This window comes from Limulus polyphemus, unplaced genomic scaffold (assembly GCF_000517525.1).
Source record: "Limulus polyphemus unplaced genomic scaffold, Limulus_polyphemus-2.1.2 Scaffold6708, whole genome shotgun sequence".
NCBI classification, from domain to species: domain Eukaryota; kingdom Metazoa; phylum Arthropoda; class Merostomata; order Xiphosura; family Limulidae; genus Limulus; species Limulus polyphemus.
The window spans coordinates 21,478-31,980 of NW_013672318.1; the positions used below are offsets into that span (position 1 = coordinate 21,478).

The window sequence follows — 10,503 nt, forward strand, 5'->3', positions numbered from 1 at the left end:
AAACATTGTCTATTTTCTAGTTCTGTGTTATTAGTTAGAAACATTGTCTATATACTAGATGTGTGTTATTAGTTAGAAACATTGTCTATATATTAGATGTGTGTTATTAGTTAGAAACACTGTCTTTACACTAGATCTGTGTTAGTTAGAAACATTGTCTATATACTAGATCTGTGTTACAAGTTAGAAACATTATCTATACACTAGATCTGTGTTAGTTAGAAACATTGTCTATACACTAGTTCTGTGTTACAAGTTAGAAACATTGTCTATATACTAGATCTGTGTTACAAGTTAGAAACAGTGTCTATTTTGAGTCAAGTTATTCTACACCTGAGGAGTGTCTCCCTGACTCATGGCAAAAGTCATCCTTGAGATGAAGCCTGAAATACACAGTATTCATTCCAGTTCCTTCCTATGCTAAACTCAAAGCCTAAAGATCAAGCATTACATTACATGAGTCTGTGTGGTCTCCATATTTGTGCTCAAACTCTAATGCAGATCCTTCTTTATTCATAGCAACTAGATCAACTAAACTTATAAAAGTTAAGTATCATTTAAACTGTTTTATATCTCCATATTTGACTTGTTAAATCTGAGGAGGAGAATTTGTCAACATCATCTAACGCCATGAAACTATGTATTTACAAAGATTATAGTAAACTGATAACATGTCTCAGGAAGAAGTGAAAGACTCGTCACAATCCAAGACTTAAATGCATATAGCACAAAGTCATTCTCCACTATGATAAAAATTTAGATTTGTGTTTTTTTTATATAAGTTTATAGTACTGATACATTCTTATCAACAAAATTAATCCAACAAGTTTTTTGTTTTTTTAAACCAATTTATAGATTAATTCCATAGATAGGCACCAAGTGAAAAGCACAAAAATTACACTTTATTTATAAAGTTCTCTAAGTAGGTCTATATGGTGCAGAGATGAGCAAGCATCGGGACAAACCTTGACATTTATGTCAGTAGCTTTCAGCTGTGTATACATAAGGATAAAAACTATTTTCTATATACTTTCTATCTTCTGAGAAAAGAGTGACCCACAATGATTAAGAAACACAAATACATAAGTAAAGTTTGTCTTCACTTAAGTTTGATTCGATCAGCTACAAGTCAACAATTGGAAATCGTGAAGCATATAAATACTAGATACATCAAGCATATAAGTACGAAAGTTAAAAAATTGGATTTCTGAACAACATATATAAGATATGTTACAAATATTTTGTTTTACTCCTCTACTAAAATCAATAGAGCAAAAATCTATAAAATATCTAACTGAATTTGCATATTTATTCATCTAAATTGTGAATATAATTTGAAGAAACTATTGTCAGATCTCTTTACTTGCATCTACATTTTAAACACTGAAAAACTTTTTTTTAAATGTTTTCCGATATCCTACTAAACATTCCCTTTCTCCATAGAATATAATTATACACTTAAGTTACTCTAGACAGAGCTATGTTATGTTCTTCTTTCTAAACAAATGAAATTATGCTTTTCCAGAGACAGTGGAGTTGAACACAATCTTGTTCAAGTAATAGCTGTGTTCATTAAACGAAAGGGGTGCAGTTGAAGTGACGGCCAAGTTGACGAAATGAAACATCACTGACTCACCTTCTGTTATTCTGTGGAGTTGAGACCTGTATATGGAGACTCAATAAAGTCAATAACAAGAAAATGTTAAAGATTACAAACACCAAGTATTCAAACATTTGCATTAATTTTTAGTCATGATCAAAATGCATTATTACTTAGTTTTAATAATTTGTAAGTTTGATTACAGAAATAATAAGTTTTGAAATTGCAGCAATACAAAAAATAAATTGGATCTTTCTGTTTATAAATAATAATAAACCATAAAATATTGAAGTTCAATAACAAAGGCAATAAGTTTTAGAATATCAAGGTTAGATGCCAGAAGTAATAAAACTTAAAACATTAAGAGTATATCCCAGTAATAATAAAACAGTTAGATTATATCCCAGAAATAATAAAACTTACAACATTAAGATTACATACCAGAATAAATAGAACTTAAAACATTAAGATTACATACCAGAAATAATAAAACTTAAAACGTTAAGAATATATCCCTGAAATAATAATAAGCTTTATAAAATGTTAAGATACAAAAACAATCAGTTTATGGTCAGAGGCTTTCAACAGTGAATACATAAAATTTAAAAGTTAGGATTAATGAGTTGTTAACAACAGTAATAATTTTATGGCTTCTGATTAATGTATTGGACTTACGTTAATTTGGAACTGGGTTATCTTGTGGATACCGTGTCCATGATATTAATTTTTCAGGAGATCTGTACAAGAAGAGTAGTTTAGCATAAAGATCTTCCTCCAGTGAAAACTCGCCACTCTCACGAACAAGATAGATGTCGAGACAGAGCTGGAGCACACGGTCCACATAAGGCATGTCACTGTAAATGATCTTGAAGCTGGTGCCTGTCACAGCACCACGAACTATTCTGGATACCACCAACACAAAGGTCGTGTATAATCCAACAATCCTAGAAAACAATAAGCAAAAGTTGTTACAACTGATGAAAAAAACACAATCCAACATTCCTAAAGCACAATAAGAAAAAGTTGTTATAACCAATGAAAACAACATAAACGTTGTGTACAATCCTACAACACAATAGGTTTTAAATCAAGTCATAAAGAACAATTAGTAAAACTTTACAGTGAATTTTTGTGAGAATTAACGAGCTGCTTTAACAATCTATCATTTTTTCTACTAATTATTCAAACAAAATTGCACGTGGACACTTCCACAGTAACAACAACTATCAACTTTACTGAGTTGAGCAAGGTTCATTGAGTGGACAGAGCTGTTGTTTACAACCATCAGCTTTACTGAGCTGAGCAAGGTTCATTGAGTGGACAGAGTTATTGTTTACAGCCATCAGCTTTACTGAGCTGAGCAAGGTTCATCAAGTGGACAGAGCTATTATTTACAACCATCACCTTTACTGAGCTGAGCAAGGTTCATCAAGTGGACAGAGCTATTATTTACAACCATCACCTTACTGAGCTGAGCAAGGTTCATCAAGTGGACAGAGCTATTATTTACAACCATCACCGTGCATATATTTCATTCATGCTTCACAGTCGACACTGCTATTTATACCATACATTTTGAGGTTCCTTTGTGATCAGAATGGTGTTATAATTGATACGATGCAGGCCTAATGGTTTTCAGGATAACTGACCTGATTTATACTTAGACTGCAATATAAAAATGAGACATGGAGACTAGTTAGCTTTACTGAGCTGAGTGAGATTCAACGAGTGGACAGAGTTGACTTTCAACAAGGTACAGAGTAGACACATGTTGTCAACATACGAACAGCCATTACCAACATTATTTTAACCAACTTAGGTTTTCTAACTAAATAATCTTTGAATTTATATGATGATTTATTATTTATAAAATCTAGCAAAGTTTTAAATCAACAAGAAAGTAAGAAACTATTACAGTTAAGGAAAAACCCAAAGAAAGACAAAACAGGATACAGCAGGTCCACTTAATTAATATGATTCCAAGGTTCACTAACTGTAAAGAAAAAACATAATGTGTAATGATGGCTTAAAAAAATGTTAAGTCATGTATTAGAAGTATATCACTTACAACATCAGCAAAATGCAAAGATTACATACCTAATGTATTTATACTACTTACAACAAAATATTACAATAAAAACTGAGAATATAAAAAAGGGGGGAATTAAAATTGTTTTCAAGTTGTTTATTATTTAAATATGAATGAAAACATAACAAAAGAAAATATATTTTAGGAATTTTGAAAGAGTATGCCACATTATAGTCATTCTAGGTTTGTGTTTAGAAAAGTATTCAACTCTAAAAAAAAAAGTAGAATGTGGAAATTCACTGAAGTATAAAAATATGTGACTTGGTTGTTACAAACCATACTCATAAATTAACTGAAGTATAAAAATATGTGACTTGGTTGTTACTACAAACCATACCCATAAATTACTGAAGTATAAGAATATGTGACTTGGTTGTTACAAACCATGCCCATAAATTCACTGAAGTATAAAAATATGTGACTTGGTTGTTACAAACCATACTCATAAATTAACTGAAGTATAAAAATATGTGACTTGGTTGTTACTACAAACCATACCCATAAATTCACTGAAGTATAGAAATATGTGACTTGGTTGTTACTACAAACCATACCCATAAATCAACTGAAGTATAAGAATATGTGACTTGGTTGTTACAAACCATACCCATATCCTGAAAGAGCAGAGAGTTCAGAGGGAAAAATTTTTTCATTGAAAGCAATCAGCTGCAAGTACTGGCAGTTTCTTGCTGAAAGAAATGAGTAGGGATAGCCAGTGCTGGTACACTCTTCCTGCACCTCCCACCACCGTGATTCAGCACTGATGTTACCAAAAGAGACATGTCTCAGACGTAGGGATAGATTTCTGAAGAGCTGCTGATCTGCATCAGGGTGGTGTTCTGAAAGTAACATCATTTAATTGGACATGTAACATAGATATGCATGTTATTTTACATATAACATAGATACACATATTATTCTATGTGTAACATAGATACACATGTTATTTTACATGTAACATAGATACACATATTATTTTATGTGTAACATAGATACACACACTATTTTACATGTAACATAGATACACACATTATTTTACCTCTATACACTCTTACAACATTCTAGTTCAATGTTTGATAACTTATGTTCTTGTTTAATGAAGGACCATTATTGCCACTCTATATAGAATGTTCTAGTATAATTTCTTATGTTGCACTGTAAGTTTGAATAAAGTTCTAAACATTCACACCAACAGTCTTAGGCCTCGACTCTACTTAAATACAAAGAATGTTATTGTTGTGGTTACAATAATGGTTATTAACAAGTACAAAAAATACCTAGACCTCAGCTTTACTTAATGTTATGGCTACAATAAAGGTTATTACCAGTACAAACAACACTAGACTTGAGTTGTACCCATTATGATGGGTACAATAAAGGTTATTTCCAGTACAAACAACACTTAGACCTGAGTTGTACCAATTGTGATGGATACAATACAGGTTATTATCAGTACAAACGATACTTAGGCCTCAGCCTTTCCTATTGTTATGGCTACAATAAAGGTTATTACCAGTATAAACAATACGTAAGCCTGAGCTGCACCTATTGTTATGGCTACAATAAAGGTTGTTACCAGTACAAACGATATTAGGCCTCAGCCTTTCCTATTGTTATGGATACAATAAAGGTTATTACCAGTACAAACAATACGTAAGCCTGAGCTGCACCTATTGTTATGGCTACAATAAAGGTTGTTACCAGTACAAACAATACGTAAGCCTGAGCTGCACCTATTGTTATGGCTACAATAAAGGTTGTTACCAGTACAAACGATACTTAGGCCTCAGCCTTTCCTATTGTTATGGATACAATAAAGGTTATTACCAGTTCAAACAATACGTAAGCCTGAGCTGCACCTATTGTTATGGCTACAATAAAGGTTGTTACGAGTAAAAACAGTACTTAGGCCTAAGTTGTACCCATTGTAATGGATACAATAAAAGTTATTATCAATAACGAACATCATGAACCATAATAGTGGTTCATAATAGGTTATTGCTCATGAATTTCACAAAAATTCTAATAGAACATATTGGCAAAAACCATCTTAAAAAGCAGACTTGTTCTTGAAACAAGACTCAAGACCTTCTATCTCAATGACTAAGGCTGTTAAAATATTGATAACAGCAAAAAAATTGATTTTCTGATTGCTAGACAAAATTCAAAATTCATCCATTTGTTCTTCATATTATTCTTTTTTCACAAACCTTAAAAAATGACTATGAATATTTTACCTACTAAAAAACTCCTTTGCAGGTCATAGGACTGTTTTTATGTGGATTCTTGAAAGAAAAGAAGAAAGAGATTTTCTGTTTTTTCATCGCTACTGGCCAAGTTTCTCTCCAAAGCCATTCAAGCACCAAAGTCTACAACAAATAAGGCTAGGTATACTGTGTAAAAATCTATGCACAGCTACTAAACAAACTCCTGCAAAGGTTATAGGGCTATTTTTAAGTTGATTCTTGAAATTCGAGATGTCTACCCTCTAAAATATTTGCTACCAACATAAGCTCTTCAAAGCCATTCAAACATCACAGAAATGTAGAAGCCATTTAAGCACCGTTATACTAGTCAGAAACGCTTCATTTTATTAGAGTATACAATGTGTATATTTATAACAATGTTTCCAGCCATATTATTATTATTATTGATTATATTTCTTATAAGCTGCTACAGATAAAATGGCTACAAATACTTTACTGAAACCTGGACAATAGTAATAAACGCAGTATTGAGTATCATAGGGTAGTTTTTAAAATTAATTTAAATGCCTTCATTTTGACACCCTGAAGAACTTCACTTTCCACCATAGAAAAAAATCAGTTCAGTGTTTTACTAATGCACATTAATTGGAAAATAATTTGTGTAAATTATAGCCTATTAATTGGAAACTGCTACATTGAGGCTTCATCAATTTTCGAGATCATTGTTCTTCATTGTTTCTCGAGTTCGCTCTTGTACTTTGTCTCTATGGGTTTCTGCAACTATTTCACTGATTTTTCTAACAGTAGACGATTACCACAGTAGATTACTCTTGTGAGTGGTGATATTCTACTGATTTTCATACTTTGCCAAAATTGTGAGTGTGTATTTTAGTATTATTTTATTGTTATTCATAGTTTTGTTTCCCAAGCCTACAGCAAAATAAGCTGAACATTTTGCAACAAAATCTAAACAGATATACTATATGAAACACTGTGAATGTCCCTGATCTATTTATAAAGTTGATTATTTTTCATTGAAAGTTGATTTCTGTAGCCATAAATACATAATATATGCGATGTTGTTGTGAGCAGATTCCTTTGCACTCGATGCTTGTTGAATGATTGTTCACACGAAGCCTCAAGCACAAAACCATCTGACTGAGTATATAATGGTTGGGTGGAAAAAAAAAGCCAATGCAGCAGTAAGCTATTGAAAAACATGTAACATTCAACTGAACGCATATGCACATTAGTGTCTACATTATTTTCTCAAGCTACAAATTCCTATTTTGATTCCACTAAAATTGATAAGTACTGCAGACATGGAGTCAAAATATGGATTTGTAGCTTGAGAAAATAATATAGACACTATTTCAGGCCTAGTTTGTTTACTTATTTTAGAGTCCTTAGTTGTATGTTTGAAGATATAATCTTTGAATTTTGATTCAACTTGTTTCTGTACTTTTTTGACGATCCCTATTCAATTAATTAAATTAACAATTTTTAATTATCTTTTACTCATACGACTACTAAGTATTACAAATGAAAAATCTTTGAGAATCATAATGACTGTAAGAACACACAATTATATTATTGAGCACCCAAGTTTTGTTTTACATTTGATAAGACTACTGACTATTTAGGTGAATTATATAAGTAACTTTAAAAGTTTACAACAACTGATCAAAAGAGTTTGGAAGAAAAACATTTATTCATTCTTATGATGAATTGATCATACACATGTGCTGATTTTTATATTTGATTCCAATCTTTTATAAATGAATATAAATTACCATGTAAATCTAATAACTGTCTAATTAAACTGAGTTCATCGACAAATCACAAGTTGTTTGAACATTGATATAGAGGATGTTTTGTTGGGTATTATGAAAATCCAAAACCATACAGTTAACCCTTCTGAGATGTATTTATGTACAAAATTTAAAAATTTTTTAACTGATGATTTCTTAGTTTTACAGGTATTAAAGTTTGAAAAATCTAAAAATAATTACAAGACAAGTTAAACTTGAATTTTGACTTAGACCACCAAGCTGTTTCAACTCACCACTACTACTGACTAAGTCTTTGATAGGGGAAGGCTGACCTCGACCAGGAACTTTCAAGTACTTAGGAAACAGATATGGAAGTTTTATTTCATGTACATTGCTCCTACCATTCAGCATTTCAGCCAGCTTCTCTCGAAGCTCTCCATGTTCGATATTATTCAATTTAATAATATGTTCATTATGAACAGTCTTCTCTATATCTGAAGGCTTGGATTCTCTGGAAAATGACCAAGCTAGCTTCACATTCAACTCAGTTTCATTAGACAACAATTCAGCGATAAGAGCAAACTGACTAGGAGGGCTTATGCCCCACACTGAAGTAGAATTTCCATTTAGTTCAATCAAAGTAACATCTCTGACATCATAGTTAGCAAGAAAAGACTGTGCAGATGAATCTGATCGATAGTAATACAGCATTTTATCCCAATCATTTTGTGTAAAGGGCTTTAGTGAACTTCGCTGGGCACTCATTTTAAAAATAGGTTCATAGCCTTCAACAGTAATCTCGACTGTACAATCGTATGGAGTATTTGGCAACCTCACAGTGTTGCCTAGGGCAAACAGCAACAAAGGGAACCAAATAATTAGGATAATAAGGAACAAAAGTAGACCTCCTACTCCATACTTAATTAAGGCAGCACGCTTAACTCCTCGTGGGGTAGGGTATTCAGCTTCCACTCGACGAATACACTTCAAGAGATAAATGTTTGTGAAAATATCTTCCATCTTCAACCAGTTGCTCACATTCAAGCTGGTGTCTGTCCAGATCCAGTCCATCAGCGAGCGAAGTTCATATAAAAAGGGAATCATCATGTAACTGGAAAGTAAGTAATGATACATTTAAAAAAATCTAAAATATCTAATCTTATTTACAAAATGTTACTCCTCCTTTTTTAGTTATAGTTTTAGTTTTAGTTTTAAGCACCTATGACTTATTATTAAATACTTCTGATCAAGGCAAATTACCTACATGGAAGTTGAAATTAACTCAGTGAATAGTGTGCTGTTTCATTAGTTTGATACCCTCACTGTCATCAATATTTTCAGATGTAATGGATGATTCTGCTACAAGTATCTGCATTATTAAACAACAATAAAAACTATCATCAGAAGTTAAATAATCATAGTTTGTTAAATTCAGCAAGATACGTGACTCTTAGTGTGCTGTTTCATTAGTTTGTTACCCTCACTGTCATCAATATTTTCAGATATAATGGATGGTTCTGCTACAAGTATCTGCATTATTAAACAACAATAAAAAACTATCATCAGAAGTTAACTAATCATAGTTTGTTAAATTCAGCAAGATACGTGACTCTTAGCTTCTTTAATTGTAGAAATAACATGAATATTAATGAAATAGGAGAAATACTTCCTGAAACAAATAACCTTACCACAAATCAGTATTAATATCTATAAAGTTTTCTGAATTTATGACTACTCTATATGTAATATGACCTACTATACATGTCAGTAGATGTTCCATAACATAAAATGTTTATTGTTAAAGACTCATAAGCAGTAATACTACATACATTTAGAAAGATTGCCATATTTAAACTTGTACAAAAGTAACAACTTTGTAATATAAACAAGACATCTTTCAAAGAATACAGGGGTTTCAATTGAATATTTACCCTTTGAAGAGGAAGTAATTAATGTAGTTGTATTCCTTGCAGAAGAGAATTCCAAGAATACGTGTTGGATAACCAGACCGGATCTGATAAGCTGACAGCAAGAGATAGATACACTTGATAAAGTACCACAGTTTTGGAGGGAGTCTGGTAGGACTTGTGAATTCTCTGCAGAAATGAAAAAAAACAGAATGAAAGATAATTAAAAGCAACACAACATTAAAATTATTACACAATAAATAGCTATTAAAAACAAGGACTTGCCCTAAAAAAGACTACATATGTTTCAGGTCCTATGACACCATCTTCAAGAGTAACGGTAAAGACATGGTGAGGACTTGTATACCCACATAATCATTTACATACCAATAATGCCATCTAGACTAAAACTATTCAGAGTTACAATACATCTGTAGAGTACTTTATTATTTCTATACCTGGACAACTTCCTTGTTTAACACCATATCTTTTGTTTTTTCAATTTCAATAGTTTCTCTGATATTTAATTTAATTTTAAATTCTACCTGTTTTATAGACTGGAGTAACACCAAGTTGAAACATATGTAGTCTTTTTTGGCAAGTCCCTGTTATTAATAACTATTTTGTGTAATGATTTTAATGTTGTATTGTTTTTATTTGTAAATAGATGTTTTACACAAGTGTCATTTAAAATGATTTAGAATGAAAGATAATTTTAGCACTAGTTTTTCCACTGATTTGGCTTTTGTTAGAAATTATGCTAAAGTAATTCCATTGAGTTATCATAGCATTTAATCCATTTTAATAATTTTCATAAAACAATAGATAAAATGTTCGTGTTGAACTGTTATAAAATGTTTGTGTTGAACTGTTATAAAATGTTCGTGTTGAACTGTTATAAAATGTTTGTGTTGAACTGTTATAAAAT

General features: G+C 31.5%; 1 protein-coding gene across 1 annotated transcript in view; it reads right to left on the reverse strand.

Annotated features, from left to right (window-relative positions):
• Nucleotides 1–781: 781 nt before the first annotated feature.
• Nucleotides 782–10,503, reverse strand: part of LOC106474001 (piezo-type mechanosensitive ion channel component 2-like) — a 26,277-nt gene continuing 16,555 nt past the window's right edge. The window contains exons 13-17 of the mRNA XM_022402382.1: nt 9,600–9,764; nt 7,962–8,779; nt 4,297–4,528; nt 2,276–2,544; nt 782–1,662 (exon numbers count right to left, since the gene is read on the reverse strand). Of these exons, the coding sequence (XP_022258090.1) occupies nt 2,277–2,544; nt 4,297–4,528; nt 7,962–8,779; nt 9,600–9,764 (1,483 nt within the window). The 3' untranslated portion in view covers nt 782–1,662; nt 2,276. The remainder of the gene's footprint in view (nt 1,663–2,275; nt 2,545–4,296; nt 4,529–7,961; nt 8,780–9,599; nt 9,765–10,503) is intronic.